Genomic DNA, 26,853 nt, shown 5'->3' on the forward strand with positions numbered 1-26,853 from the left:
GCTAATTAGACAGTTAAAAATCATTACAGAAATGTTGTGAATGTATTTGAATCAATTAAATTATTTTTAAACCCACTGAGGCAACTAACAAACAAAAAAAAACATCAAGGGGTAGCAAACAAACCTGCCAAACACATGGTATGATACCCCATTGGGTCTTGTGAGAAACACCTTGGTACTGTTTTACTCTCAGATGAACGGGAATGTGAAACGTAAAAACAACCATTTTGTGCTCCATGTACCTGGAGCAGAATTTTGTAACATCTTCTAGCATTGTTGCTCTACAGCAAAAGATTTATAGCCCAGATCTGGTGCCTTGAGGACCTGGAAAAGGTGGTTGTTCATGGCAAGTCAGGCTGCTGATTCACTGGATTGAACCCAGCCCTATCTGTCACGAGCTAGAACCAAGTAGGATGGTTGTGAACAAGTACAGAGACCAGGGAAAGTACAGAGCAGAGCTATACCAAGAGATCTGGACAGAAAGTAGACAGCCTTGGGGTTTGGTGCCACCAGGAAAGATGGGGGAGACAGAGCCAAGGCTGGACTGGGATGCTGATGGCAGCCCTGCTGCACTCAGGCTAAGCAGGGGAGGATGCTGGAGGCTGTCAGACAGATAACAGAGCAGGAGCAGGGGTGTGCAAGTACCTCCGCTCTGTCCTGCCATGTCAGGGTGCCCAACAGTGAGGACCATGGCTGCCACCTTGCTCAGTTGTGGGGGGCCTTATGAAGGCACGAGGATGCCCCTTCTGCTGGTAACAATAGGCACAGCTGAGTCTTGTATGGAAAATCCCATTTTCCAGCGAGCATCTGGCAGCCTATTAGTGAGAAATTGCACAGAAATCTGTTTCTACTGATTATGCTTCTGCTCCTTGGAAGCAAAGACTTAATTTTTCAAGGCTGTCAATATAATGTTTTCTGTAAGCACTAAACTCACCTGAGAACATTTTAAGCCCTGGGACATTTCCAGCATGAAAGGGAATGTGACCAGCTCATTTATCCCAAACCTTGCTAAGGAACAGTCTCATTATGATTGCAATGCACAGAAAACGATAAATTATTTGGTTTGTCTGTATCTTGCTTTGTTTCTGTCTACGCACTAAAGGGTATTAATGCACTGACAGGATTTGTGTATAGATTAACAGCAGATCAGCAGCATAATTGATGCAGAATTGGTCATAGGTTCCCAGCCCTGTCAGCAGTGAATGAGTAGGTATTTTTCTGACATGAGCCTGCTTGGGGGAATCCCACTCCCAGATTTTATGGTTCCTGTTTATATATGAAAGTGAGAACTTTATTTAGGCTTTGATAAGCAATGTCTTCTACTCACAGCATAACCATTAGAAGCTCAGCAGATTTGTTTCATGAGATATATAACCCTTTCAAGCTCCTTTTTATCCTTAAGGCACAATAAAACCTTCACACAAGATAAAGATAGTAAGTCTAACTTCCATGGTTTTGTTCAGCTTCATGTAAATTTGTTCTGTTTGCAGTTCATTTTGTAGTTTCATTCTCCATTCATTCCATATGGTTATTTAAAATATCTCTATCGGTGTCTCCCTGTATGCATCTGCCACTCCATTCTGGGTTTTATTTTTTGCTTTCCTGAACAGCAGGGCTGCTCTGTTCAAGAAGCTGCTCCTTTTTCCTCTCCGTTTCTCACCGTTCAATCACATTTTAATAAACTTCAGAAGACGCTCTGTATTTTTCTCACAGCGATGACTGTACATCCCCCCTAAGTTCAGGCAAGGCTGAGACAGCAGTGTCTAACATATATATGGATCCCATACACTTGTTTCAGGCACATAACACCATCAAGCTGATTACAGCTATATCTCTGTTGGCCAACACTTCACACATCCAGCAGGGTCAGCTCTGCTTCTAACTCTGTTGACCTGAGGAGAGATGCAGCAAAACTCCAGACAGAAGGGCCAGACTTAGCTTCAGGATAGCTTGTAAAGGCAAAGCAATGGAGAAGGAGTAGCACAGGCGAAATGTATCCATAAATAAATGCATCTGAATGCTGGATAATGTAGATGAACAATGCCTACATCATTGCACCTGCCACTGCTGTAAGCCTCACTAAGTAACCTATAGACCACAGCTATCCTCATTTATCCTTGATTACAAGCTGCAGTCACTCTACCAGATAACTGCAACATAGACATCTCTTCATTTGGTTTTGCCTTACATCCCCTGTATGTCTCTTCTGCAATAGCATAGCCAACGATAACACAGCCACTAACACAGGTCAGGTGGGATTCACATCCAGAAGACACTTGTACATAGGTGTTGACACATGTGAGGTACCTAAGCTCTTGTATCCAGGGAGATGTAGTCAGTACTTAATGGAGAGCTGAGTGCTGAGTAAACTTGTCCTTCATGAGATGAACATCAGGTGCTCACATTTAAGTGCCCACTGCCATTTGAGATTTCTGAGTGGATGCAACATATCCACAGTGGTCTAGAGATGAACTGCCACGTAGATACACCTATTTTCATGCAGTGACTTTTAAAGGGGCCTGTTTTTTAAACTGTTAATAAACACTACAAGCTTCCTTCCAGTATAAATTACATTGAACTACAACAGCACATCATCCAACTCATCCATAAGAGAAGGACAGACACATCTTCTACATCTAGTTTGGCTGGCTACAACTGTATTAATGAACTGTACATGAACAAGGGCTGAAACGCTGTTCCTGGCTCTCCAGGCTGTTAACACACTGTGCATTTTCCTCACTCTGGATAGCAATGTCTGGGACAAGGTTTGGGAGATAACATAGCCCAAATCCACTAGGCATAGGGAGGAGGTCGTTTTGGGTGGAGGGGACTGGAGAGAGGCAGGGTGGGGGAGGCAAGGATGGATGCTTGCTGTGCTGTGCCTCTTGCCCTCAGAACTGGAGAGGGGAACACGGTCCGTTTTCATTTACTGGCGTAGATGTAACCCCAGGCTCCAATGTAAAAAGCTGTTCTCGCAGGGTGTGCTACAGTAATCTCTGCTATGGGGTGTTTTCCTGCTGTCTCTGCTGTTTGCTACCTGTCCCAGCATCCTCTGGCAAATCTTCCTCTACATTCTCTCACATCACCCCTGTTCAATCAGCCTCACTTCCAGCTCTACCTCACCACAGTAAATACACACTGCGAGTGATCTAAATTCATCCCTCCTGCTGGAATTTACTTTTGTTTACTTAAATAACAGCACAATATAAACCTTAATCTGAAACTCCTCTTGACCTTTGCAGTTTTCAGTCTTTTCCTCTGCAGGGCTTCCCATGAGCCGAAGAAAACTGTTAGCCTTTTGGGCAAGGGCAATAGGCAGTGAAAACTGTAAATTATTAAGTGTGTTTAGCAGGCTGGCCTGGATTTAGAAAAAAAAAAGTGACAAGTAGTTGGAAATTAAGCCAAAGAGCAAGATCTTGTGGTTGCATCTACCTCACTGAAAGACAAAGACATTTCATAAACATAATGACATGTGGAAACCAAGTTAAATCAGGCATCAAATACATCTGATAATATATTGTTACAAAGAAAATTGAAAAATGAAAGGTTTCAAGTGGCAGGTCTTCAAATGATAAGTGCAGCACTTTGTTTGCAGACTCCTGTTTGCTGTGGGGTTTTTCTCAGGGGCAGAAGAGGAAGCAGGGGAGCTGTAACACAGCATACCCGAGGGCTCGATCCTGCGTCCCTGAGGCAAACTAAATTCCCACAGCCAGTTTTCTAAGTAAACAGAGTCAGACCTTTCCTTAAATATCTGCCCTCTGCTGAGTCATCAGTGCAGGAGGATGAGGTCCTCTCTCGGCTTGGATGCAGCAATAGGATTAACACCCGCTCCGTGGCTGCTCTCAGCCCCTCCTGCCGCCTGTTCATCCATCAGTGTCAGTTCTGCTTTCCCCCCAAAATTAGATTAATCTGTCATTCTGGAACTGATAGCTCAAACTATTTTCATAAAGTATTGCTGCAAAGGAAATGTCTGAAAAACTTCTTTCTCCACTGACTTACTATGCTCCTTTGCTCTGTGAAGGTGACAGTGACTACATCAGGCTGCAACCAGACCAGATACGTCTGTGGGATTGCACTGATTTCATTTAAACCAGACTCATGCCCTTTTTAGTTCCTGAGAACCCCAGTACAATTTTCTCAAGGTTTAGATCATACCATTTACTAAATATTCCATATCTATAACTAGACAAGATAGAAGTCTGAACAGTTAAGCCTCCTGTAACTGTAAAAGGCAAACTTCCTCCCTGACATCACATCAGTCAAATTCCAGAGGAAATGCCCCATGATATATTTGACTTAATAACTCAGGCACTAATCAATACAACCCTAATTGATTTAACCTGTGTCAGTAGGCAAATAATTTGAAAAGTTCTGGTACCTGAATAACTTGTGGATAAATTCTGTACATCTTGGTAACATAACTAAATTTGGTAAAGAAGTTCCTCAAACTGCACATCTGGCACTTGTTTCAACAGGTTATCTCAAACAAGGTTTCCCAGCCATTCCATTGCATGTGCTGTGTTTTCTCAGTATGCGACTGTTGTCAAAAGCTCCAATGGTTGAATGTTCCTGTGGAAATTTGGTACTGGAGCAAACAACCATGGCATCACACAGGAGACATTGGTGAGGCTGGCTGATACAGGAGACAGCCCACTCCGGCCACCTGCTTTTCACTGGTTTTCAGGGTTCAGTAATTGCATCACATGCGTGAATCATGGATAGCATTGCTTCTAAACATGGCCAAAAATGCAGAAGAAATTAAAAACATAGTAAGTGGAGATATTTTTTCCCATGATTGGTTCCTCTCAACCATGTTATAAGCACTGTTGATTTTCACTTTTCTGCAAATATACTTTTTCCAGAAGAAATAGAATTAAAACTTTCATTTCTCTTGCTAAAAAAATGTAATATCAGGGCAATGATGCTGTGTGAGCAAAGTAGAATAATATCGAGCTTTACTTTCTATTAGGAAAAAAATTATAACTTGAGAAAGAAAGAGTTTTGCTAGGCTCTAACTAATTTGAATAGTGTCAACTCCTTAAGGTTAGAAATTTATTCTTTGCAGATAGAAAGGTTACTGTTGTTGATGGAAAACAACAAAGACTTTTTTACAAATCATGGTTGATTTATTGATACAAATTATTTTTCTTTTCCAGACAAAAATATTTACATTTCAATTTAGTTCACAATTTTTCTTCTTGTTTTTAATACATGCATGTACAAAAGTTATCAGCAATCTAGAAGAATATGCAGAAAGTTTAGACACCTCAAGGTTATCTTTATGTGTATTCTATTATTAACATACAAAATAATTTTGATTTTTTTCTCATATGGGAACATTCAGGACAAAATGCATTGGAACATAAAAATTCTCCCCAATTTGCAGGGAACAAACAACAAGATTTTCTGGTAGTGAATTTGGGATAGAGAAGACATCTCAAAATAAATTTTTAATAACCAAAGGGCCAATGCTTAGTTTGATCCCCTGTCATTCCTCAGGTTGAACTGAAGCAGAAGTAGCCTCAAGTGTTCATCGGCCTGATACAGCACTTTGTATTCCAGGAAAAGAAAAAAAAACATTTTGTGTTTTTTCCAATCCAAAACTCTAAAAAAAGCCAGAAAAGCATTTTGCTCATCAAGGTCAAATTGGGTAGATCCCAACCCACAGCAGTAAACACGCAGTGCTGGGGTGATGGGGATTTATGGACACTTGCAGCCTGCCCTCAAAGGCTGCTTCCACAGGTCTAAAATGAGCATCCAGGAGCTCAGCCTTGCCCTGAGTGGCAGAACACGCCCGTCTTCCCTCCAAAAGAAAAAAAAATATAATTAGTATGCTAAAAAAATAAAGAAATATCTACCCCAGAAAGAAAACCTTAATGAGGCATCATTTAATCGTGAAAGTACTTAAAGAAATGCAAATGCTCTGCATTTAGACACAGAAATCTTACTGCCAGTGTAGGTTACACTGGCAAGGAAACACAGGGGAGGAGGGAAGCTACAGGAGGGCTTGTCTGTGGGAAGCGACATCTCCATGGCTGATATCTCCACATCTCACATCTCCAAACTCCAGCCCACTGTGCACAGGGCCCTTCAATGAGGGGGCTGCAGGTACCTGGAAACACGTTTGAGCTCCCTTGGGATACAGTCCTGTCACCTCAGTTCAGAAGAAGGTGCCAAAGAGGAAGGGAGACTGGGTATTGGGCTTGCCAAGGTCCTTGTGCCCCAGGTTTGTCTGCTCAGCTGCACATTTATAGACAAAATACACATTCTTGAAGTCTTACAGTCCACTGCTTTCCATGGAAAGCTCCTTTCCTTTGCCTCCATCTCTCTCTCTCAACAGGTGAGTGAGTGAGCTGTGTTTCATCTTGTAAAAAGGGGTCAGTAATGCTGAGGGTAAGGGTATGGAGAGGGGACTGGGGTCATGGGTAAGCAATCCACTGATGCTGATGGGATGAGGGGCCCACCAGTAATTTAGCCAACAGGGAGAGAAAAATTGGATCAAGCTACAGCATCCTGCCTGACAGTGTGAGAAATACTGGGTCACTTCAAAGAAGGTATTTTGTTGCTTTGGTATGTGCCAAATAAAGGGTGACCTTCAGCAACCTGACCTAATGAAAGATGTCCTTGCCCATGACAGTGGGCTTGAACTAGGTGATCTTTGAAGGTCCCTTCCAAGCCAAACCCTTATGACTCTAGGGTTCACAAGTCCTTTGCTGATGACGGGGTAGGACATGTCTTCACCCAAGGAATTAGAGTGTTATGGTTTCATCCCACTTGTACCACCAGGCTTCATGTTGGGTGAGCAGGGTGAGGACATGAACCACCAGCACTGGTGACCCAGAGCAGAGCACCGTGGCTGTCAGCTGTCACTGCTCCAGGGGCAGGTGCTGCAGTGTGGCCAGTCGCAGGTGCCCAGAGATCCAGCATACCCTGGGCCAGAGCTGCAGGAGTCCCTCCCACTTCTCCCTCAGTTGAAACCCTCTCACTGATCCAAAAACAAACTGAGCCTCTGCCACTCCAGCTGTTTGCAAACCTGGATTTTATGAAGCCTGATCACTTCAGTGAACAACCTCTTGACCCTGGTGTCCATCCATCACACAAAGCAATGTGTTTGCCAGCAGGAATATCTACTTGGACAGTCAATGATTTAATAAGCTTTTCTTCCTACACAGAGTTTATTGATTTTTGTTTTTAGTGAGAGCAAAAGACTGTATTGTCAGAGTAGGTGTTCTGCAGCACTTGCATCCTTTCCTCATGTATCCTTTGTTGTATCTCCCTCTGTATGATTTCCATCATCCCTTATTGCCACAGATATTCTTCCTGTCATCTCTGTGCCCTGAAGCATCTCATTTTCTTTTCACTTGTACCTTGATTAATGTCTTCATAAGTTCTGCTTTCCTCTACTTTACTGTGGAGTGGTTGCTCTAGAAGGCTCTTTTCTGTGAAAACCATTGGGATTTGGGTTTGGATTTTTTTTGTAATTGTCATTAATTCCCACTTCTCTGTTTGTCTTTAGCAATTCCAAATATTTTATCCCGATGTCTCTATTGATTCCTTTATTGCTCAAGTTAGCAATAAAACCAAAATGTTTTGTTTAAGAGTAGCTGAATCAGCTGATTTAAATGTTCATCTCTATCAGCCGGAATGCAATGCTTTTAATTGCCGGCAAATGTGGACTTTGTGTCTTATTTGCACCTCACTTCTGATTGCTTAATTAGGAAAATAGTAAAAAAGTCAATGGATTATACTACAGCCAAACTTGTAGATGCTCACAACAGAGAATGCAATCAAGTCTTCCAGTTTTCTGTCCAATAACTCAGTCTCCATCCTTTTGAAAACACATCACTGACATATTAGTTTTACTGTTTATTACCTCTTTCTACCTCTTAAAAAGAAAAAAGAAGGAAATATTACTATGCTTAACCACACATTATTGAGTGGTATTACTCAAGAATGTAACTTGCATCCCAAGAGCAGCTACAGAAACTGCTTTTCCTGGAAAGTAATGGCAAAAAAATATATGGAGGTCCTGGAGGAAGGAGCACGGACTAAGAAGAGAGCAGGATCTTAGACTTCTTACTATATCATCATGAGACCAGGCAATTGCCTGCTGAACATCCATGATCTGCAGCTTCTCAGTGGAGGTAACTGTTTGGGAACCATTCATGAACTGAAAGAAAGCTACTCTCTCCAGGGACTGAATCCTCAAGGGTCCCGGACATGCAATCTGGCTTAATGCAAGGCATTGCAAGTTCAGCCACAGTCCACACATCTTTCTTCTCCCAGGGCTGATCCACCATTGCTATCACTGTTCAGACTTTCTCTCTCCTTTAGTAACCATATGGAGATTTTGAAAATTTCTTTAAATGCTGAGTAAAGGACTCTCCATCCTGAAAAAGTCTAGAAGCATCATGATATGGTGTCAGCATTCTCAGCTTTTTTCCCAGCCTAGATCTCCTCTCACTGAAGACATGCATTTGCCAAAGATAAATTGATGAAAGCCTGAAACATTGTTCCACAGCACACTCACCTTCCTGTTGCAAAGCCAAGTGTGGGAGTTAATTTTTGCCAGCATCTTGTCATAAGACTGACAACTTAAAGGACTAAAAAGTAGCTACAATCAGCTTCAAAGAAGGTGGGGATTATTGTTTTGCTACAGGTGACATCATACCCACATTATTTTGAGCCTTTTAGCTCTGTTGAGTCCAATCCCACCACAGACTGAATATTATAATTAATAATATTGGGAACCATTTGCTGGATGCAAAGGCAGAGCCACAGCACAGTGTTTCTAGTCCGGGCTGCAGAACTGACACACAGACAGAGCATGCACAGCTGAGCTCACCACATAAGTGAGAGTGAAGCTCTCTAATACGTGTTTGAAGGATGTTGGTGATCCACTGGGGAAAAAATAATTGTTTAACTCTGGAAGATGGGGAGATAGAGTAGGGGGAGGATATGTATTTCAGTTGAGAAAAAATACTGAGTTTCAGATAGAAAACTCTCTCAGAATGAGAACACAGGTTGTTCTCTAGAATAAACCCCCTGAGGAAGGCAGCACCCCCTGGAGTTGTGTCAGCCTGGCTCAGTGCCTCGAGCTGCCCACCCTGCTGGGAACAGCTGGGAGCCACCATGATCCCCACTGCAATGCCCTGCTGTCCCCTCTGCTCTAGGAACAGTTTCAACAGACAAGCAAGGGGTTCATTGTGCTGCAAGGCATTTTGGAAACACAGACAGCCAGGCTTTTAGGACTTAAATGCCGGCGCTGGTTCCCGGCATGACTATCCTGATGGAAGGGTAGAAAGAGCAAACAGGATCCTCCTCACCCTACAAGACTCACAGCTGACATGCACATCCCTATGCTCCTCCAGACAGCTCATACAGGGTCCCAGAGCTTGAAGCTGGAAGACACAACTAGATTTTTTCACCACTCTTTAAATCACCCAGTTGTGCCCAAATTGGCATGGACTGAAACATAGCATATATATAAGAAAGTTGTCACTCGGAAAAACATTGAGACATCTTCATCAAGCACTGCAGACTCCTTTTCTCCACTCAGCAGCTTGTTTCCAACCCTCACTATTAACATGTTTTGCCTAATTTCCACTACATTTATATCTGGTTTCAGCTTTTAACCATTCATCCTTTTGCACCAGATTAAAGAGCTCATTTCTCCCCATGAAGAGTTATTCACTGTAATCAAGACTTCTCAATCTTCTTTTTTATAAGCTAGACAGACAGTGCTTTTTAAACTTCTCTCACCCCATTAGGTGCCTTCTCTAGTCCTTGGCCCACTTTTGTAGTTCTTCTCTGCCTCTTTCACAGTTTTTCAGCATCCTCAGTGGATGCTAACACTGCAGAAAGCACTGTCAGCCTCAGCTCCTGCCTCTCATCTCAGCATCCCCTGTTTAGCCAGCCAAGGTCTCATTAGCTTTCTCAGTTATTAGAGGACTTGAGTTTTTGGCCTCTTGTTTGGCCTCTAAATCCTTTCGAGAAAAAAATATACTTAACTAGAGCAGCTGCTATTTCTTCTTCTGTGGAGATTAACTCTGTATTTGGCTGTACATAAAAACAGTGAATTTGTCTGACCAAGCAACAGGTCTCATATAACTGCCTTCTCTTCATCATTTAAACATAACATTGATTCTTGTGCAAGCTACAGATTTTATCAGTCATGATCTAATGTAGCATCTGCACTGCTGATAAGTTTTAGGTCTAGGAAAACCTCTATACAACCCTACTAGGAACACTCCTGTTTAATGATGATGATTTATTGTCCAATGTGCTCAGGAAAAGCACTTCTTCATTTGTTTCCTATGTGCTTTATTAAACCTACATAGTGCTAGTGTTATACCCTGCAATATCAAGTCAAACACCTTAGAAAGTCTTTTATATTGCATATACATTGCATAAGTCCACATTTTATATAAGCTAATCTGAAATCTGGGGCAGTAGCAAAATGTTTGTCTATGCTGCAGGTTTCACTCTCACTGTGTTAGTTTGGCAGCTGGAGGCAATCTCCAGCCATAATCGCAGCACTCTGCAAGTGCTTATTTACTCAGGCGCCCTACCTGCCTCGTTAGCAGAGCAATTAAAGAGCCAGTTCAGGAGAGAAACCCCTCCACATCAATTCACTGAGAAAGTGATGACAGTGTTAGAGACAAACAAATGTAATTTGCTAATCAGCATTTTTCTGGCATTTACACAGCCATTTACTCAATAATTCCCTTGCCCACACAGAGGGAGGACCTAACTATAGGAGACTTTTATTTAGGTGTGCACAGAAGGCTTGGCAATTTCCAGGGAGCGTTCCCTTCTACCTGAAATCCTAGATAGCACACTGCAAATCTGAAGATGCACATGGCCAAAGGAGGCAGCCTTGGCTGGGAACAGGTACCACAGCCAGGGACCAAGGCTTTGTCCCCTCCTGGCCCACAGCCAGGGATCAAGGCTTTCTCCCCTCCTGGCCCTCCAGAGGTCTCCAGGGGAGCTGTGAGAAGTCCTGGCAGACTTTTTATCTTGACAGCCACCTGGAAAGATTTAATACAGTAGAAAGGAGGAAAAAAAATAGCTATCTTCCTGGAATACAAGGGAAGGAAACAGCAGGGGTCCACAGAAAAGCTCTTGAGTAGAAGAAGCTCTCCACTAACCAGGAAAATCTGAGCATTTCCTCAGTGTTTTATGCAGAGCTCAGCAGGCTTTCATTTCAAATGCATCCTGGCCTTTACATTTTCTATCATCAAGCACAGATGGCCTTTCTGCATTGTATTGGCTTTCCTGGATCCCAAGCTTAGGAACCCATGTCTCCCCTCATGCTGCAAGCTGCCTACCTATATCCTGCTTTGTGAATACTTGAGGAGGGTGAGATCCCTAAAAGGTTGATGCTGCAGCATCATGTCTTCACACTATCACCACTTTGTGAATCTAAGAGTCCCAGAGTGATCTGCACAGACAGCAATGGTGGTATAGGTCTACACTGACATCTGATTGTCAAGGTTTTTATGACTGATTTTCACAATCAAAATCCAGAAAAACTCGATCCAAATACCATTTATTTAATATTTCAGTACTACTGTGACAGCCACAGGAAAGCTGATGAATTTTGTCTCCTCTCCTAAGGAGTCAGGAACTCCTTAGGCAATGATACGAGTTCTCAAAAACTGCTGAACTGCTGTGCTGAAACTCTAAAGAAAAAAGTGCAACCTGAGGGAGAAAGAAGTCACAGAAGATTCCAGTGCAAATTATTAACATTGGAGGTATTTATTAGCAACTGCAAACAGGAGCGTGCAAAGCACTCGGCAAACAGCACAGCAGGCAGCAGAACACTTGGTACAGCTGCCTCCCCACTACAGTGGGGCAGTGGCTGTAATGTGGCTGGGGAGGGCTCCTCCAGCACCCCACTGCTTCTTGTGCTTCCTGGCTGTCAGCCGTTGCCTTCTGATGATAAAGCAAATTTTAAGAGTCCCTTTGTTTAAAGCAGTTGTTAAGTTTGAAGAACTAACTGGCTTTCTACAAAGAAATAGGTGAAGTCTATACCTAAGGCATTCCCACTGAGCTGAATGCAAGTTTTCTTTGGGTTCCTTTGAAATCTTCCTCTTTCGTTGCAGAATTTCAGACTAATAGTTCTTCCTTTTTCGGCCTTTCCTGCTGGAATAAGGACTTTTCTTCCCCCATATGTGTCAGCAACGTGGCAGCTGTGAGGCTGTGAGGAAGGAATGCAGTATAGGAGACTGGCAATGGCTGACCTTTTCAAAAAGACTTTTGGGGGACCCAGTTTGAACTGACCTTCAAAAAGAGAATGTCCAACAAAACCAATTCCTATGCTGAGAAGTTTAATGCACCCAATGTCATTAGCTATTTTTGAGAAGCCTGGTCCCAACATTCAGCAGAAGACAAGGGTAAGGCTTGGCCCTTCCATCCTGTGTGATCATCCACCCAGCCCCATGGGGACCCCTGGCCTGCATGTCTGTGTTGAAGGACGATCCCACCTCCCCACAGCCAGGGTTTCTTCCCAAGTCGCTGTGGCTGTGCTGTACTGACTGGTTACCTACCCAGCTCTGCTGGGGTGACTTTTATTGCCCTGCACTGTGGAAGCTGTTCCACTTTTTATAAATATCTCAAAGTTCACTGCATGGGGGGACTGCAACTAGGGCTTCCTCCCTCTGATGCAAGGACTAGGAACAGCTGCTTTGAGTTAGACCCTTTTGTCTGCAACCACTGGCTGTTACAGGGAATTATATTTTCCTTCCCACTTCTGCACACAGGTGGTACCTGGTTTATAGTTTCTCTGAATGCTTTATGTTGCAATTTTACCTTTGAAATATGCACTTTTTAGAAGTCACTCTAAATTCTGATTATGTCTCTGTTTCTCCTGAGAAGATGAGAGAACGCACTACCTGTGTCCAAATTACAGAGTTAGCTACCCAGGTGCCACATACATGCCAAGTGGGATGAATAGTGGGAAGAGGTGCATGGCAGCAATTCACAGCCATTGCTGCATATTTTACTCCTTGTACTGCTAATATATTAAATTGCTGCTTGCAGAGAGAGAAGGAATGCCCCTGGAAAAAAATGCAGACACAATGACGCCAGGAGGTAGCAGGAGTAGCTGTGACACCAGCTGGCTAGAGCCAGCTCCTTAGACTCAGCACCATTCCTGCCAGCCTGCAATTCCAGGGGAGCTGTAGCTGCTCACCCCAGGGTTGAATTTTGGTGACTGCTTGTCACTGAATGTTTCTGGTGATTGCCTTCTACATTTGCTAATAATAAGTGCTCAGTGTGGTGGAATTTACAGGCGTGATGTTGCAGCAAGCGGACAAGGATCTTGGCTGTGATCAAAGAGAGGTGCTTCTCTCTTGGTTTCTTGGTCCCCTGGTCCCGTGCAGCAAGAGGTTGGTGCCAAGCAGTGCTGGTAATTCCCAGCTCCTGCTGTAGAAAGCAGAAAGAAGCTGGTGGCCCTCCGAAACACAAAGCACTGGAAGGATGTTCAAGGAACCTGTGCTCGGATGGCACAGGGAAGGCGCACCCAGTGCAGACGTACCCTCTGTGGGCCATGCCATCCAGAAGAGAAGGACCACAACAGTAAGGTCAGCATGAAGACATCTATTCTCATGGTGTGGAAACTCTCTTGAAGTTAATTACAATGGCCCTATTATTACAGTTGCACACAGCATTTATCCAATATCCATCTAAACGAGTTTATCCTGATCCTGCATGACTGTGATTCCTGATTTGTACTAGTTTGAGATCCAAATCTGACCCCTTATCTAGTGTGCTGCATACTGATGGTTAGAAAACTTAATTTGTCCTAGAATAGCCTGGTTTCATAAGAGGACATTGCACTGAGAGCCTTTTCTTGTATAATAATTTTGCTTTAGAAAGTGATTACTCATGGTTCCTATCAGATCTGAATTGCAGATATCTGAGGGAGTGTAGCACTGGGATATTTTAGATTGAAATCACTCTGTTATCTGTTCTACTGCAGCTCTCTTCTAAAGTAGACTTTATGTTATAAATTACTTTATAGATTTGTAAAGCATGACATAGAAACATTATATACCCTCTGAGTGCTTTAAAATTAATTTGTGCTTGAGCGTGTCCATGTATGAATGAATTTGACATAAGCTTTTCAATTTTATGCTTCAGTACAGAAAGTGTACACTGTACAAACTGTAAATCAACTGCCACACTTACTGAAATGACTACTCAGCTATGAAAAGAGTCTGCCCAATATTTAAAGAAGATTTAGATACAAAAATAATAATGCGTATGAGAGAGCTGACATACAGCCTTGGGACTTCTATCCTAAACCTGTGAGTTTAGTGAAGTAGCATCAATGTGCAGATCCTACAGGCTGGAGCTGGTTGACAGAGAGACCGGGAAACTGAAGGGGGTCAGTTGAAATCGTGGCATTGTCTTGACCACCATGTTGGTGGAACTGAAGGATTCACAAAGATTCACCAGCAGCCCTCCCACGTGTGCAGACAGAGCTCACAGGCATGTGCTGTCACAAAAAGTGTGCTTTTAGTGTGCAGATTGATGTTCAGAAGGGGTGAACAGCATTTAGAAACATCATTTTTAGTTATTTTAATAATTTAAAAATGTAGTTTGGGGTCATAACAATTCTTGATGAATTTGGGTCAAATTCAGCAATAGTGGCTCTAGCCCTCCCTTGCCCGGGATAGAGGAGCCATCACTGCTGCTCATCCATCACATTGAAAGGAAGTTTTGGGGAATGTTTCTGAAATGTGTTCTTTCAGTATGATTTAGTTTGGTGTAAATGGCTTCACTGGCTATTGCCACCAAGCTACAACCCGAGGGTGCTGTGTCTCTGCTCAACTGCTGAGCATTTGTACAGTTGCAATGAAATATAAAATAGTCACAGCAGGAGAGCTGGAGAACATCTTATTTCAGATGACCTCTGGCTGGAGCTAGAGAACATCTCTAGTAAAAGAGGGGCTTTGGCTCCAATCTCTGCATGCAACGGACTGTGTTTTTGACCTCAGTGAACATCTCTCCTTTGAACACCGGGTCAGGGAAGAATAGCTGCTGTACTTTATTCTTCCACTTTGTGATGCCAGGCTTTTTTTTCCTCTACTTTTATACTATGTCCCTCAAATCGTGTATTTTGTTGATCTGAAATTAATTTCATTTCAAAAGGTTGACAGAAATCTTTTTTTTTTTTCTGTTTCTGCTGCTGAACCAAAAAAAAAAAATCAATGATTCTTACAGCTGCCATGGTGAGAACCCTCAGCTCATGCTGCCGTACTCAGAGTCTAGGGACACCCAAAACAAAAGCAGCAACCTAAAAGGGAAAGAAACTAAAAGAGACCTCACCCAACTGCCATAGAGATAAGTATTGAGATTCCTGATGACTGTAGTGATTCAGCAAAGAAATTTTTGTCTTCTATACTACAGGGAAGTTTACTATATAAACTTCTTTTGCTAAGAAGCAAAACCAAACCTTTTGATGAGTGAAATATCTTCAGGAACAGATCTTTTAAAAATCATGCATTGATGATAATAACATAAAGGGATGAAAATTGAAGGTGTGATTAAATAGATTAAGTCCAAACTTTGTTGCTTCTCTGAGAAAACAAAGGAGATAAGCTTCAGTCAGGAAAAGATGGAAGAAACTGTGTTTCCTTTAAACAGGGTGTTAAATGCTGTGTTCTTATAATAACAGGCACAACATGGTGCTTTTAAATAGCTTAGTTAATAGAGGTTCCAGCACCTCTGCATTGTGCCACTTAGATACCATCACTGGCATGTTTTGCAAACAGAAGAGCTACTCAGATGAAAGTATTATTATTACTAATACCCAATTCCTACTAAAAACCCAACAATGTGTTTTATGTGGGTAATTATTAATATAGCATAAAACTAATATTACCACTACTATTAATAGCTGCCTGCATAAAAAAAAATGTTTGGTTTTCAGGTGTTTATTTTTTCAGAAGTCAATGGGGAAACCTTTTCTCCAAATGTTTTTATTAAAAAATATGACAGAACTACTAAGATGTAGTACACTTCTCAGCTCAGCCTTGTTATTGGCTCCCCCCAGGGTGCTCTGGGATCTAGGCAGGTGCTCAGACCCTCCCTGCTCAGTGCTTTGCTGACAGCAGTGCACTGCAGAAACCAAGTCAGGGTTCCCTCTGCTTCTCTTACTCACCCCTTTCCCAGTCAGCATGTGAAAAGGAGAGAAATGTCTTTTCCTCCTCCTTGCAGGCTCCAGCAATGAAGGTGGGTCTGGCTCTTGAGTGCAGATCTCCATCCAGCAAAGCTTTTAAGCATGCAGTTAATACATCCCCATTTAGAAAAGTGCAGATGTAGCTACATTTTGCCAAGTGAGACCTGGGAGAACACGCCAACTAAGGGACTTTGGTAAGTGCTTTGGTGAGCAGGGATGGGCAGCTGATAGGGGACCACAGAAGGGCAAACAAGGAGGGGGAGCAGCACCAGTGGCATTGGAGCAACAGGAGCAAGGAGAGCTGAGTCAGCCCATGACTCAGAAAAGCCCACTCCAATTTCAGTGCCTTTGTTGGCTCTGGTATCACCTTTTCCAAGTCACTTCATTGTGCCATTAGAGTTAGTAACAGCAACCTCTTTGACAATATCCTTCTGAGTTGTACACAAATGAAGAGCACATTGTGAAAGCCAAGTGTTAATGATGACAATTTTGGAGAAGTTACCTGGCTTCAGTGGCAATTTCCATTCTCTCTCTAGAACTTGCTTGAAGTTCTTGATTCTGACCTTGGGGACACATCTGGGGCCTCGCATCTTCCACTGCTTCACACTTTTGTAGTCAGGATCCCATTAGCTCAGGGACAGGGAAAGAGACAGAAGCCAGGGCGAAATGCTCACCTCATGGGCTCAGATTAGTTCCTCAAACACCACAAGCAGATTTAAGAGTAGCCAAAGAAAAGTAACGCACAACCCCTCTGCTTGTGGCAGGCTGTGCATGCCACATTCACGCCATCCAGCATCAGCGCCTGCAGGGAAAACAGCAGCTTTCAGGCAGGTTGGTTTCAAGAATGGAAACAACTGAGTGTATAGGAAGGAAAGTGAGATTTCTGTTGCTGGGAGAAAAAAATTAACACAGTAAATAAAAGACCAGATCAGCTGAAGAGCACAGCCTCTCAGGAGGCTCTGGGCACTGCCTGGGGCCAAACCCCAGCTCAGCAGAAAAGCAGGGCACAAATCCATATGTTCATGTTGTCCCAAATTACATGCTCAGAGTACTCCCCAATACCCAGGTAGCCTGTTGCCATGACTGCTACTTACCTTTGGTATATGGGCTGTTAATTTACTGGAGTGTTTGAAGCACTACATTAAAATGTCTCTGATGATCTCAATTTGGAAGCCCTCCTTCTACATAATGGTTCACAGGAAAGTTTTTTTTTTTGGAGATGTACCTACCAAAAAATTGCTAAAGGCTGTGTTGTTGAAGACAAATGTAAGAGTTGCTGTCATCTAAAATAAGCAGCTAGTGCACTTTGATGTACAGCAGAAACTTTTTGGATGTTACAAAAATAGCCCCTTGTATTAATCTGACAGGTCCAGCCCCCGCAGAGGTGTACAAAGCCTTAGCGCAAGCAAATGCCTTCTGATGCCTTGCTGAGTCACTACATCACCAGCTCCTCACAGAAAGCCTTCACCTAAATGTGTACTGTATGCTTCACTAATTGCTGTGATGTGTAAAACAGGGCATGTGAGGATGATACAGGTTACAGGGGCTGGACTGTGAAGTTTAATTATAAGTTACAAAATCTCAGCATCATAAAGATTGTTTCCATTAGTGATCTGACAAGGCTTCTTACATCTTACTGCAAGATGTCTATGGCTTTAACTCATTGAGTGCTTTCATTTTCCCTCAAGAATAGGAGAATTTCATCATAAGAAACAAATTAAACAAATACTTTTCCTACTAAATATGCTTAACCTAAAGCTTTCTCCTTATTATTTCATAAATGCCTTGAGATTATAGAGGCTCAGCTAGCTTAGTGGAGATGAATTGCATGTGATCCTGGGAATACAGCCATTGCATTAGTTATTCTCCCTTTCCATGGTGTTAGGCTTTTTGTAAATAATCTGCATGTTTAATCAATGGAGACTAATTAAGAAAAAGGGGCATGCTTTATTGTTGTATTAAAACCTGTTCACTGCCGTAGGCAAGATGTCATCAATATTTCTAGCTGAAAATACTATTTGTGATGTACATCATGGAGAATTTTACTGTAACCATTCAAAAAGCTAAAAGAATATTTTATCACTGGATACAAACAGCTATATGCAGATTTACAACTGTGTAACCAAATGCATAATTCATACGATATTTTGGAAGAAAGGAATTGTAATGAACTTGATTACTTCAAGGATCCCAAAAGACAGAAGAATCTCTTTAAACTACCTCCAGAGCAAGGCTGCTCTAAATAAGACCAGTCAAGTGCTAATATCAGTTATTCCACTGTAAGTATGTACTTTCTTTATTGACTTTAATGGATTTTTCCTAAATTCACAGTGGTAACAAAACGGTTACCACTGCCCCAAACAGCTGATTTATGTGCCAAATAGCATGGTGGAGTAAATGCCACTTAGAGCCAGATCTATCAACTTTTTTCATAAAATCATATTAATTTAAGTAGAATCAATCAAGTCAGCAGGATTCAATCAGGCAATGTCTACATTAGCAATAGGAGCAGCACCGTGGCATGAAACAACCTGTGCTGGGAGCCGGATGTCCATGCCAGTGGTATGATGGAGAAAGGACATTATTCCAGCAGAGCTCCTGTTTGGCCCCACAGTTACTCATTAGCAGCTAGAACAAGCACAGTAACTGGGAAATTCACTTCAGAAATGTTCTTATAAAAACAAGGATGTGGGCACATCCCCAGATGGCCACAAGCCTGCCAGTATCTCACACACATCATCACAGTTTAGTGAAGAAAAGGGGTTAGGGATCAGTCTTCTCAGTGTGGGTCATTCCCATGACTGGACTTGCTCAGGAGACAGACATGTACTATATACACTTAACCTGCTTAGAAACCTATATTATATGTGTATTTTGAAGTCCAGGCTGATGCAGAAAGAAAAGCTCAGTGAAAGGGACATCTCTCAATGAAAGGTGCCGAGAAGGAACTCAAGGGTGGACAAGACTTTTACCTCCAAGCAAAGGAAAATGTTGTTTATTAACCAGTGAAGTGCCAGAAATTATTCCTACTGCAGCTGCATAACATTTAAGTACGGAGGAGAAAAATGGCTTAAATAAGCCCTTAATTAAGAGGGTGGCAGGAGTGTCTCCTGCAGAGAGAAGATGTTGCCCAGGACAATAAACGTGTGCAGATTCCCCAGGACACTTGAACAATGAGATTGAGTCTACTTACATGTGCTTTATGCTAACTGGATGATAACTAAGTCTTCATCTCCATGGGGATGGTGAGCCTAAACCAAGGCCCATGGGACAGGCAATAAGTGCCCGAGCTCCCCTGAGTCTTCTCCATGGCATCCTAGGGAAGGGACTGTGCATTCCCATGTCCTGAGGCAGCAGCACAGACTATGTGTCCTGCAGGGCTGGACAGGCAGGGACATCCTTGGGCAATCCTGGGGAAAGCTTGTCTGTCTGATGAATGGCAGAGCATGGAGAGCTTGGGAGCCTTTGTCAGCACTTGAATAAGGAATCTGTTTTCCTAAGGTATTTCCCGAGTGTATCCAATTGGTGTAGTCCTGAATTGTAACAACTGCCTACTAATTTGCACAAAACAGCATCAGTTCAACTTAACCAGGATGTGCCGGAGGGAGACAGAGAGCCAAGAATGATTACATCGCTACAAATTCCTGATCGTTTGCTCTCGCAGTGCAGAAGGATCAAAATAAAATAGCAGTATAGTAAAATCACCATCACTTGTTTAATAAGCTATTTTACCTCGCTTTTTTTCCAGCATTATAAATGAGACAGCTGCTTTGCTTTGTATCTCAGTACTCATCCAGGGTGCATATCTTTGAGCACCTCTATCTGTTCCATGTTGCATTTGCTGAAATAATAAGAGACAAGCCAATGGAGCCACTCCAGGACGAGTATACAAAACAGTCACAGCTCTCAAGAAACACAGAAATCAAACAGAAATCAAACAAATTCTTTTCCAAAGAAAGTATATACACACATACACAAACTTTTTTTTCCTTACTGCCAACTGTGACTCTTCAGAAAAGTTAATATATTGATTATTTTCACCAGGGACATGCCAATCACGTAATCAATGCATTTAGATATTTCCAACTATTTCTCATTTCTTTGCTGTTTTTTTCAGTTCTTCTGCATTAGACCCAGCTAGAAAATACAACTCTGATGATATTTTGACTATTTGTGATTTATATCTCAAATCCACATTAAAGTCCTTAAATTCTTTTCAGAACAGTTTTCAACTGATAGTAGAACCATTGGTCTGTGTTCTTAGTTAAGAAATTACTGCTTTAAGATAGTGTCTCAAATTCTATATATTTTAGCATCTCCTTTGAGGCTCCTCTTGAATAGCAGAAGTTTAGGCCAATTGATTACTCTGCCACCTTCTCAGGAGGTAATCTTGTTTTCTCCATCTTGTTATGGATTTTTAGTTGTTCCATAGTGTAATGTGTAGATGTAGAAGTACACTTCTTTTCTTGATAAAAATCCTTCAGCTTCTGGATGACTTAGTATCTGTCCTCATGAGACGTGAAAGGTTTATGCACTATACATAGTACTGAAAATTCACAATAAATTGCAGTAGGTGACTGAAGATACTTTGAAATCCAAAGTATTGTTAAGTTCCTCTGGGCTTTCTCAGGGCATCATAGGCAGAAGATTTCACTGGAGCAGTCTTCTATGGGTGTGTAATTAAAAGCACAGTGTATGGCTAACCTTAACATCTAAGCCATTAGGAAAGTTTGTGTATCTAAGGATTTGGTAGGCTGGGTCTTTCAAATGTTACCTATGATTTTGGAAGTATAATCAAAAATTATGAGCAGTATATCAACAAGATCTAGATTTATAATTTTTATTTTATTACTGCAATTTCCCCCCTAGCAGAAAGACTTTTGTAGATCTGTACATACTGAGATGATAACTGATACACTTTTATCTTTGATCTAATTCATTGTAATGATTTGTAGGTATTTGTTTCTTAATTTTGCCTCTTCTTTCAGATATTTTTTGAGTAGCTAGATAAACATAGTGTTTAAAATTGCCCACTGATCAAAAGGTGTTACTGGGTGCTTTCATTCGGACATGACAGCAAAAAAATGCGTCTTACTGACACAAAATTTCGTTGCTTGTTTATGTGTGCATTTATGTTCTGTCACTATTTCTTCTCTGTTAATCCTGGTTTTTTTCATTTACCTCCTTAATAATCCATAGAATCACTCACCTGGCTTTCAGAAAGTTCCCTGTCTGGATAAACTGAGACAGAAACCATTCGCACTTCACACTACTGCCAATAATGAGATTGTTTACAAATTATACTATGATGTGCAAGATCTCATTTGATTATACCTTAACTATTCTGTTTTTCCCTCCCTACCTCACAGATGATGGAAATGCTTAAAACAAGTTAAGGTAGTATGACACAGACTAACGTAAGTGTGAGCATGGCATCCAGGGGACAAGCTGTGAAATGTTTGCGCGCTTCTGCCAAAATACATTGCATGGCTTTCTGCTGTTGTCTCGTGTTTCTGATGTTAGGCAGCATGTTCAGCAACATGTGTTTCATTGATATTCCCAGCTCAGCTTTGGGTTTGTATAGCCTTAATATTCCGCCTTTTTCAGTAGCTTGTGGCAGCTGCTAGTGGCAAATCTGCAAGCTGTGTTTGTCATTCTTGAGTTCAGAAGTACCTGCTAGGATCAGGACCCCACTGGATATGGTTGTTTAGAAATCTGAGGTAGAAATGTCGAAGCGTGCAATTCAAATGGGTCAGGAACAGAATCGACCCTTCTGTGCTTGCTGGTGGAAAGCAGCAGCTCCCAGTTTGCCTTTTTCAGAAGTCAAGGCTGGTACTAGTGCAGCTGGCTCTGCTACAGCATCTGTGCCTTCGCAGTGTGAACGCTTTGTAACGACTCCTCTGTTGTCAAACTCTTGCTTCGTGTGACAGATGACACTTTCAGATTACAAATGTTGTTTTCACAGTCTCTGTTAAAAAAAGACTATTTTTGATTCAGGCAAATATTATGTTTTCCTGTGTTTATATACTTCTTTTAATCTTAGTGTATGTAAAGCTTGTGAAGGTGAGACCAATCACAGCAGCTTGAAACATACTTATCCACACAGGTCTTCTGGTGCTGCCTGTTGTTGAGAGACAGAACTCAATTATTCCCTACCTGGGTTTCTCTTCTCCCAGGATTGTCACTCATATTTTAAGCATGCTGGTGGGGTTTTTTTTTGTCATAAGGCTGGTCAATTATTGACCAGGTTGCCCAGCAAGGTAGTGTCATCTCCATCCTTGGAGATACTCAGAACTTGACTGGACATGACCCTGAGCAACCTGATCTGGTTGAACCTTCTTTGGGAAGGGAATTGGAATACATGACCTCCAGAAGTCCCTTCCTACTTATAGTTGTCAATGATCCTACAATTTCATGACTGTACAGGTGGGGATTAGAGTGAAGCCACTAAAATAACTTAAGCTATGCTGTAAGCCATCATTCAAAACCAGATCACCATATATCAGTGTGCTGGTCACTGTTCCACTTTTCTGGATAATAAAATGGAGATTATCAATTGCTGATTATTAGCCTCAGTATACCCAGTTCAACCACTTGCAGCTGAGCTTACACATGTACCTATTTGTTGTATTTTCTTATTATGCAACGAAAATATGTGCTAAATAACATATGTTGTGTGAGAATACGATGATCTATCAGAAACATCTCTACTTTTGAATTACTGGAGCTATGCCAGCTGACACTGACAGCTGTCTAACATGATGTTTTTATAGCTCTTCTCAAGTTTCCCCGTGTAAGATCCCTGCCTCTGTTCCTAAGACATTAATGATTAGACTGTCAGAGCTGAGAAGATCCACCTAGCGAGCAAGGTCACCTTCGCTGTTCTCAGTAACAAAGGAAAACGCCAGGCTAACGAGGCTCAGGAAGTCCTAATTAACGTCAATGGCAAACTCAAAGCCAGGGGAAAATAGAGCTGGCAAAATAATTCTCTCTAGAGCTAAGATTGTTATTTGAAACCATTGTAAAAGAAGCCTGGAAGTTGTATTTTCAAATATGGTTAGTGCTGGGGATGGGTTGCAGAAAAGAGTCTCAGTGATGGATTTGTGATTTCCCTGCCTCCTTCTCCTCAGTGAGTTCCTGCTAGCAGTCAGAGCCTCTGAGACTCAACCACGGCACCAAGGCAGGAGCACTGTACGTCTCTGTTCCCATCTGCCAAAAAGTCACCATGCTCCTGCTTCAGCTTGGCCCCTTCACTCCCCAAGGAAAGTGCCTCTTTGGGAATACTGGAGCCATGACATATGCAGAGCTGGGCCACTCCACAACTGCACACCTCCTCCCCTTGCTGCCACAAGATCCATCTTCCCTCATCCTGCACAGTAAAACAAACAATGGCCAACATTTACCCACAGTTGTGCATAATAGATGTCCCACAGACCATTTTTTGTAGGAGACATCTCACAGATCTGTCTCTAACACCACTTAAGGATCCTGAATTTGCCTTTGAGTCTTGTAAAATGAGTAAAATGCTCTTGTAAAATGCTCTTCCCAAAGCACCCTGTTAAGCATTTTTGCTCTCATTTTCTTCCCCTAAACTACTCTTAGTCCAAAGTTCAGATTCCCTGAATTGGGCTAATCCCCCTGATTGTCACATCCCTCCTCTCGGTTTTCTGACCCCCATTACAGGTTTAATGCAAGCTGTCCCTCAGACACCCATATCTGGCAAAGAGCTGCTAAGTCCTGAAACGTTTCAGCCTATTCATTTGTATAATCTGGGTGTTTCATGCTGATCTCCTTACTCAGCCATCCCTGGTTTCTGTGTCAGTACAGTGCTGCTGGAAGAAGCTTGGTTTCCCCACTGATTTTCTTCTATGGCAAGGATGTCTCTAACTCAGTTATCTTTTTTTTGTAAGTGTGAGGGAGCAGTCCATAAATGAGAGTGTTTTGTTTTCAGTGCCTATATGTGGATAATAACACCTGCAACCATGTTTTAAATTCCAGAAAGAAATATTCAAATCAGATATGATGAACAAAGTTCCCACCACCTTTTCAGCAGTGGGAGAGTAAAACAGAGAAAACAATTCCCTGAAGATACTGTGACCTTCCAGTGTTGGAAAGCCTTAGGGATATATTATTTAGCAACATCATAAGTGACTCTGGTGCAATTAGCCTACCTTGGGACAAGGAGTGGTCTGCATGACCTCCTGAAGTTCCCTCCTGTGTGTTTTTGTATGATTCTGTTATTTTAAATGATGTTAAAAGCCTCAACCAAAAAATTTAATCACAGTTCTAAATTGCATGCATGTCTAAGTGGCTGCCACCAGGACACAAATTTGCCAGTAAGAGAGGACAGACCTGAAGAACTACTGCAGACTGTTAAATGTCGTCTCCCTCTTGACACACATGCACACAAGGGTGCAAGTCCACTGCACACTGCCTCTGCCTGTTAGCATAACAACAGGCCAATTTACATACTTAGTCAACTCCAGCAGTGCCCACAGAGCCAGACATTGTGGCCCACTGGATCATCCTCTCATGTGTTCCTCTGCAGACCCTGTTGTCTCATTTGCCTTCCTCTTAGAGCCTCAGAGCATCCATCCTTCATGAAATCCTGTGACACAGTTACTTCCTCCAGTTACATCATTATGAGCAAATGATGGGAATAGTTTTTCTAATGACCTACAGCGCAGTTTTATTACTCATGTGAAAGTTAAATCCTTCAGAAAATTATTCACAGAACACCATCATTGATCCAAATGGTCTCCTGTAATTTCATTCAACCTTCAGCCACATGGTCTCTGACCATGTCAGATTAGCAGACTGGTTTCTTGTCCTGATGGCTTCTCTCTGAAGTCCTCCAGTAACAGGAACATGTGCCTTTGGATTTACCATGACACCCTCTGTGCTTCCCAGGCAGGCACCTCGCTCCTCACAGTGATGCTGGGTGGCCTTGAATATGTCCACACAGCTACTGTCTTGCTGCTTCATCTGCCCCACAGCAGCATTAAGCAAAAGTCAGTGTGCTCTGAAATGGTCACTGTCTAGCTCACGTGCCTACTGCTGGGTTTCCTCTGTTCCCTGTGTTTAGGTATTATCTGCACCACAGAGCTAGCCCTGCCCCCATCAGGACATTTCTTGTCTCATGTCCTAATCCATGGCTGTCCTTAGCTGACAGATACTTATGCTAGCCTCTGTCATCTCCACAAGATCTTCTGTCCTGACATTTCCACTTGACCCATCCCTCACTCATGCTGCTGTTGCAGTGCCACCGCTGGGGTTCTGGGAACCATCCATCAAAAAAAGGGTGCACACCACAACTTCTTCTGCACCTATCTGCACCTATCAGCCACGTGCTGATCCTCTCCAGTATTGCCAACTTTGATCTCAAAGTCAGATTACTCAGGGAGTAAACAAGAGTATATATGTTTAGCACTGGACTAGTGTGTAGGCACGGCTCTCCTTTCCCTGATGCTCATGTTTCTCACAACCCAAAAGAATGATGCTTTTTAATTTTCATCAGAAGCATACTCTACTCATTCATTTTTGAAAGTGTTTTCATGACTCAAGCAAGGAGTGCAGTCCCTGCCCCATCCAGAACATTAATATGGCTTCAAGGGATGTGAAAGAGCTTTACGCAAAAGGGGACTTGAGAGAGACCCTGGACTGAGCCCAACAAAGCACATTGTTTCCTGGAAGTGCATAAGGAGCCCTAAGAAATTCAGCAGGATGATCCATGGACTGAGAGGTGTGTTCCCATCTAAGTGCTTTTCTGGCTGACAGCCACAGACCAACTTGCTCCTGAAAGCCCATGGGACAGCTGGGAAAGCAAAATCTGCCCAGTGTAATACCAGTGTCTCTCTTGCCCAAAAACTATCCAACTTCCTGATCTGTGAAAATTGCAGGATCTTTATCAGAGACATTGCAAAGCTCAGCAGACCTTTCCTTCCTTCAACAGAGTGCAGTTTTAATCCTTCATTAGGTCTGACCAGCCTTTCTGCATCATGTGTCCCCAAAATGCCAACATTTTCCTACAGCCAACAGCCACTGGACAGACCAGGAAGATCTGAAGCAGGACAAAGATCTTCATAGACAAGAGCAGGGTCCCTCTCCCATACTCACTATGGAGCACAGGTTGGTTGGGCTTGTGCTGGGGTCTGCAACCCCAAAGCCTGCCATACCACAGGGACTCCTGTGTTAGGTGGATGCTGTCAGTCCTATGGGAACCACAGTGCTTGGAAACCAGAGCTGAACTGCTCATCAAACATAGCCAAAGGATCAGAAATTATCCACTGTCTTAAGGGTTGGATTTGCTGTATAATGTTGGCTTCCTTTGTAGTGGCAGCATGTGATATCCCTTTTTTGCATTCAGACTACACAAAGAATTTACCACGCACAAACCTAGACAGGCCAGTAGCCTCTCACAACCTGGCAATATATTAACCTGGCAAGTTATTATACATGAGTTGAGCTAGAGCAGTCTGATGCTCTTGCACACATTGCTTTACCCATCTTCCTGATGAACAGCTATTTTGGATTTTCCAGTCATTCAACACAGTCATCTGTAAGAACATTTCATTATTTCTTAAGATATATTCCCCTTTTGTAGTCCTATTGACAATCATGATAGCACCATGAGACCTCAAGTACTCATCTTCTTAATGACAGCA

General features: G+C 42.4%; 1 protein-coding gene across 4 annotated transcripts in view; it reads left to right on the plus strand.

Moving 5' to 3' along the window:
* LHFPL3 (LHFPL tetraspan subfamily member 3) overlaps positions 1–26,853 on the plus strand; it is a 239,031-nt gene that overhangs the window by 182,663 nt on the left and 29,515 nt on the right. Inside the window, exons 3-4 of one of the 4 annotated variants that reach the window (XM_051805104.1) lie at positions 21,559–21,606; positions 22,296–22,376. The exons of 1 other annotated variant lie outside the window; for it this stretch is intronic. In XM_051805104.1, the coding sequence (XP_051661064.1) occupies positions 21,559–21,575 (17 nt within the window). In that variant the 3' untranslated portion in view covers positions 21,576–21,606; positions 22,296–22,376. Of the gene's footprint in view, positions 1–21,558; positions 21,607–22,295; positions 22,377–26,853 lie in introns of those variants that run through there. 2 more of the 4 variants (XM_051805102.1, XM_051805103.1) reach the window with 2 other exon arrangements.

Source organism: Manacus candei, unplaced genomic scaffold (assembly GCF_025592945.1).
Source record: "Manacus candei isolate 608988 ecotype Guabito, Panama unplaced genomic scaffold, ASM2559294v1 h1tg000063l, whole genome shotgun sequence".
NCBI classification, from domain to species: Eukaryota; Metazoa; Chordata; class Aves; order Passeriformes; family Pipridae; genus Manacus; species Manacus candei.